The sequence below is a fragment of the Coturnix japonica genome, chromosome 11 (assembly GCF_054131305.1).
Source record: "Coturnix japonica strain WE chromosome 11, WE-NBRP24, whole genome shotgun sequence".
Lineage (NCBI taxonomy): Eukaryota > Metazoa > Chordata > Aves > Galliformes > Phasianidae > Coturnix > Coturnix japonica.
In genome coordinates this window covers 13,532,077-13,538,107 of record NC_140673.1, presented here as the reverse complement: position 1 = coordinate 13,538,107, position 6,031 = coordinate 13,532,077, and the positions used below count along the sequence as shown (strand labels likewise).

Genomic DNA, 6,031 nt, shown 5'->3' with positions numbered 1-6,031 from the left:
TTAGGTTGGATGTTAGGGGGAAGTTCTTCACTAGGAGAGTGGTTAGGCCCTGGAACAGGCTGCCCAGGGAGGTTGTGGATGCCCCGTCCTTGGAGGTGTTCAAGGCCAGGTTGGACGGGGCCCTGGGCAACCTGATCTATGGGGTCTCTATGGGGATCTATGGGGTCTCGTGGGCAACCTGATCTAGTAAAGGTGTATGTTTGGTGGCCCTGCCAGGCAGGGGGTTGGAACTACATGATCCTTGAGGTCCCTTCCAACCCGGGTCATTCTGTGATTCACTGATGCCAGCAGCTGGGGCTGACCAGGTAACTGCCCATGTCTGCCGGGCAAAATGGCGGCTGCACGGCACGACAGCTGAGGGCGCTGCAGCCGGCAGCTGTGTCGGGGCTCACGGGCAGACCCACACGCTGCGCCCTCCTCCCGGCCTTCCCCTCCTTCTTAAGCCGAGGTGCAGCGTAAGGCCGCGCCGTGCCACCGCCCCCAGGCGCAGCTGCAGGCGGAGCCGGCTGCGGGCGGGGCGGCCATGTCGGAGCAGGCGCTGGAGGAACTCTCGGCCCTCGCCGCCATCTACTGCGAGCCGGGCGCCTGCGAGGTGCTGGCGGTCTCAGGTGAAAACGGCTGCGGTGCTGCGCGGCCCGGTGCGCTGCTCGCCGCCCGGAACGACAGGAGGCGCTGCGGGGCCGGGCTGCGGCACGGGCTGCTCGGGCAGCGCTGTGTGTACGGCGATGTGAGGCTGGGGCTGTTTGCTGCAGGCTGGAGGGCTGCTGCGGGCCGGGAGCTCAATGGTGCAGGTTGTCTTGGGTTCCCCTCCCCGGAGCGCTGGCCGTGGCCCTGGGCAGCCTGAGCTGGGCTTTGGGCGAGCTGAACACGTAGGTCCCCGCCAGCCTCGGTCTGTGGGAGCAGCCCTGCATCTGGTGTTATATTAGGCACAAAGTGAAAATGCGGAATGTAGGCTTAACAGATGCTTACAACAAATGTAAGCGTATCTGAACATTGCATACACAAGTCTCTCTCTCCATCTCTGTGCTTCACATGCAGCAAAATGATTCAGTGTTGGTAAATTACCAACGTTGGATGTAAAAGGCTTAGAAACCTTCCAGGGACATCATGGAGTGTCACTCAATGCAGACAGGCTGCTGTATTTGTGTTAGTGTTATGTGGCCTTGTGAGGTTGTTCCCATGATATGCCAGGACCATGAATAGCTGGTTGAGTTCCATTGTTTTCAGCTGGAGTTGAAAAGGTTCCTCACAGAAAAGATTGTTGGAAGTGTTCTTATGTTGGGAAGTTTTATTTTGGAGTTACGAAAGCCCTGAGTTAGTCTGAAGGAAAGTTTTGCTGTATTTACCAGCTTATATTTGCTTAATCTCTTCAAACCATAGAAGTTGTCATTGCCAGAACAGAGCATGGGGGTAACTCCCAGTGAGGCTGTTCGATTCTGCTGTCTCTCATATGTTAATAGTAATTTGGGTGTAGATCTGTAGAATCAGAAAGGAGCCCATTGAGGGTTTATGGCTTTGAGGGATGGAAGAAGATGCTTTTGCAGGTCCCTGGGTGTGCCATCAACCTCAGCTTACCAGAGATCGACAACGAGCTATTCAGAATATAAGATATGTTTTTATCCAAACCAGTGTGTTGATGAATTCAAGTAAACTAATTATGGTATATCATTCTTACCTTGCACGTCTATTCAGAAAGATTAGCATTAGAGATAGAAATCCATAATTTACTTGTTAATCTGTTCTTTTCCCATTTACTCATCTAGTTTGCCATAAAAATATATTTATATATTCCAAGCTCGTACTTTAATAGATGCCATTTTCTGAATGTAAAAATAGTCTGCATGTGTTGCACAAAATGCCTTTGGGCAGGAGAGGAGGGGGATATCTGTCTGGCTGACATGGAACATAAGAAAAAATCTGAAGTATGCTAGATATAAATATACTGATAAGCGTGCCGCTGTGGGTGAAAATAGGTTAAAATGTATTGAGTTTAGTAATATTAGCACGTTAAATGCCAACAGAGGTCAAACCCAAACCTTTGTTTCAGAAATAATCACGCTGCTGTGAAGGCAACTCAGACCTTGTAGTGTGTGCAGACAAAGGTTATATTCCTTCAGAGGCTCGTTACGAAGGACAACAAGTGTCACTCTTTGTTCTGCCAGCAGTCTGCAGTGCTGGTGCGGAACGTGGGCACCACGATGCTGAAATAAACTTTGCATGCCGCAGCACAGCACATGTTTTGAACAAGTTCTCCTTTTTAAAAGTAAGTCTGAAGCAGATGTAAATGGACGTGACAAGGCTCAGAGTAATCTGCTTTGGGATGTGAGGCTGCACGGCTGCACCGGGACCAGTCCATCATTGCAGGGAGAGGTGTGAGGATGTGGCAGGTGTATGGATGCATGCAGGAAAGTGGGAGGTCCTTGCAGAAGGGGCAAGGTTGGCCTGGATGCTTCTTCAGTTCATTTGTAGGCTTTGTATTTCAGAGTATATAAGCAACAAGGTGTGAAATGAAGCGACGGTTGGGCAGGCACCAGGTGACACTGATGTTCATCCAGAGGCTGGGGGCCTGGCAGCTCTACTTGTAATGCTATATGTCAGTTGCTGAGTTTGGAGGGTTTGCTTGTTTTATTTTGTGACTGCTCTGCCTTTGAGTATTTTTTGCCTGAGCCAGGAAGGAAGTTTGGCAGCAGACCTTTGGCTAAGCTCTCTCAAATACATCTGTCTGTCCAAGTCGCTTTAAGTTTCTTTCACTTAATAGTGTTTAAATATAAAGTCGCAGAGGGCTGAGGTTGGTTAGCAGTGCCGGCAATGCTAATCAAACGTAATTCTGCTGACTGTCATGTGAAGGAAGATAAGGTATGGGGAGAAGGCGGCAAGTCACTTCAAAAGAGCTCCTCAGAAACTCAGCTCTGCTCTCATCTGCCTTTCAAATCTGGCTTCTCCTGCCCTCCTAGAGTGAATTAGGCTGATACTGCAGCAATTTCCGTGAGAAATGGGGTGAAGTGTTTGGAATGCATCAAAGGGGTGAAGCAGAGAACATCTGAGGAAGATCAGCTTTTATCTGATACCCTCTTTTTTGATTGCAGCGGAGGTTAGGTCTTTGTCCCCTCTTTTCACATGATCAAGTTTTGTGTTGCTTTTTCAGTGAAACAAGAAGGGTTTTATTGCAGGAATTACTGTCCTTTCGTATTCGTTGATTTGAATTATGTGATTTATCAGGAGAGTGTGGTCTTTTGTCCTTCATGCTCCGTGCTGTATACTTTTCATGTCGGATATAATTCAGTTCTGAAGTAGACTGAGAACATGTTTTGAGTACCTACACAGGTGTATAAACACAAGCTGTGGATGTATATGTGGGTGTAATATTTTGGATCTAATGTACAACAGAGATGTTTTGATCGTCTCAGTCCAACTGTTGCAAATGTGGAGAAGTTGACAAAAAAGCCACATGTTGTTTCTCAGAAAGTTGTAGGGGACAAAGAATTTGTGACTTCTTTTTCTTTCATTGTCTCTTTTCTGCGTTGAACTGTTTTTGAATGGTTACATCTTCAAAAATACACAGTGCTGTGCTGGTATTAATGGTAAAAGCCCTACAGATTTTTCTAGGAGTGCAGTTACGGAGTGCTCTGACCCTCTATTTCCATTAATCCTTGTTGTTGCTATTGAGCTGTAGAAGCCGACTTGAGTTTTTAGGACAATTCTTTGTTACTGGTTTGTCTGGACTATAGAGGAGCCAAAAGGTGTGAATGCTTTTTGGAATGTGTTAAATACTTTTCCTTCTAGTATGATATGGAAGTGTTTCATTTTAGGATTCCCTGCAAATGAAGCTACAGTTATCGGTTGCATTTTCACATTGCTCCAAGAAAAACACCACATTTTTGGTACAGAATGACATGGAGTTGAATTGATAAAAGATGATAGCAAAACTTAATAATGTTTTTTAAATTCAAGCAAAATATTAATGTTTCTTTTTTGTACTTTTCAGAAGCAGATGGAGTCACATTTAGAATTCAAATCAGCGTAAAAGAACTACTGGATGCAGATATACTTTTAAAGCTGCTGTTTCATTTACCAGTCAATTATCCGTCAGCTCTACCAGAAATTTCTGTCAGCTCAGACCAGCTTACAAGGGCCCAGTGTATGGACATAAAAGATAAATTACTTGAACAAGCAGAAAAGCATCTTTCTGAACCCATGGTGCATGAGCTGCTTCTTTGGATACAACAGAATCTTAAATGTGTCATTAAGCAACCAGCAACAGTTTGCAGTGAAAAAACTACTTTGTCAAAAGGAACAAGTACAGAGGATGGTATCTGGATGCTCCTTTTGCATTTAGATCACATGAGAGCGAAGGCAAAATACGTCAGAACTGTGGAAAAATGGGCTTCAGATCTAAAACTGACTGGAAGACTGATGTTCATGGGCAAGATAATATTGATTCTTCTTCAGGGTGACAAGAGCAACATTAAGGTGCTGGAACAATGAATGTTGACTAGTTCTATTGATTTACTACTGAAACCTGTGTCTGAATATTTTCTGTGTGTTTTTCCAAGATTAGCAATTTTGGAAGCAGAATGATCAATAGGAGAATAGGAAGGCCCAACAACTTGATTCCATGCTTAAGAAAAATGAGTTATTCTGTAAGAAAGAAACCAGTGAAGCCTGTGACCTATATTCCATTGGATTCCCACTGGAATTCTGCACTTACATTCCCTGTGTTTCCTGATTGCAATGTGCTAGATTCAGTCTCCTCTGTTTCTGAGACACCCCATAAAGTAACCGTAAAGCTAGGACATGTGTGACTAGAAGGTAATAACAGATACTAGTAGCTAATTCCTAGCTGTCTTCTTCCTTGTCACCATGTAGTGCTCCTACCATACTTTTGAACTTGTGTTTATTTAGTCCCGCACATTAGATAGGCCTTTATGGTGATACTGGAGGAGAACATTCTGATCTTTTGAACTCAGCGTTTTCTAGATTACTTAAGACTGCTCTCAGCTTCATTGATGCACTGAGACAGCCATGTATTTTTTGGGATGAACTTTCAAAATGTGATTACTGTGTTCTGACAAAGATCTTTGTTTCGTATAGATTTCTGAGTTTCACTCAACTTCAAAGATGCTGGCTGACATTTAATATTTTGTTCTTTTTGTCACTTAGGAGTACTTGATTCTTCAGAAAACTTCTAAGGTAGATGTGGACTCAAGCGGAAAGAAATGCAAAGAGAAAATGATTAGTGTACTGTGTGAGACAAAAGTACAGTCACAGCATAAAAGGTATAATTTAATACTGTTGTGGATAGAAAAGTAACTGAATCGATAATTACATTCTGACAAACCGAGGCATATTCATGAGTTTCTCTTGTACAATGTAGGTTTCAGATGTTTGAAGTCAAAGAATATTCAACGTTGGATGAGCTACAAAAGGAATTTGAAACTGCGGGACTTGCAAATCTCTTCTCTGAGTTTGTGCCTCCTCTCTTAAAATAAAAATGAAGCACTGGAGTAGTATTTGGGTAGAGCCGCATTTGACTGCAGATGCTATTTTGACAAACTATTTTTGACAAGACTATTTTGACAAACAAACTTTTCTACAAAGAAAAAGAAAAAAGCCAGGAGTTGCAGTAAGGAGAAAACAACATGTATGTTAAGAATTGATATGTCGACTTCCATGCGTGATGTAACTTTTTCAGTGGAGTGTGGAATTAATGGTGACATTTTCATGGTAAATTTGAAATATTGGGAGAAAATTGTGCTAAAATAATAATCTTTCAAATAAACTGTTTTACGGTCCTAATTTTTAATGTTGTGTTTTTTATTCCTTGTGATGGGGGTCTTCCATAATGGCCTGATAGAAGTTGTGACTAATTTCACTTTGGAAGCTTGTGTAAAGGTATTTTTCTAAAAGGCATAGTAAACAGATCTCAGTATGAGAGGGCAGCATATGCTTAACAACCCTTAGGTGTTCATCTGCTAACGTTTATTTCTCTATTTACTTGAATCTATAAATACCTGAATGTTGATTTAAAGAA

General features: G+C 43.3%; 1 protein-coding gene across 4 annotated transcripts; it reads left to right on the top strand.

The window, feature by feature from the left end:
* The first annotated feature begins 508 nt into the window (after positions 1–508).
* On the top strand, positions 509–5,796 carry RWDD3 (RWD domain containing 3). Of its 4 annotated transcripts, none has more exons than XM_015870446.3 (4): positions 509–608; positions 3,986–4,470; positions 5,161–5,276; positions 5,375–5,796. In XM_015870446.3, exons 1-4 carry the CDS (start codon positions 524–526, stop codon positions 5,487–5,489), a joined length of 801 nt encoding a protein of 266 aa, XP_015725932.2. In that variant the 5' UTR covers positions 509–523; the 3' UTR covers positions 5,490–5,796. The 4 variants fall into 4 exon arrangements, with proteins under 4 accessions (XP_015725932.2, XP_085367385.1, XP_085367386.1 ...); XM_085511259.1 differs by having other exon boundaries at positions 509–791; XM_085511260.1 differs by having other exon boundaries at positions 509–869.
* Positions 5,797–6,031: the final 235 nt, after the last annotated feature.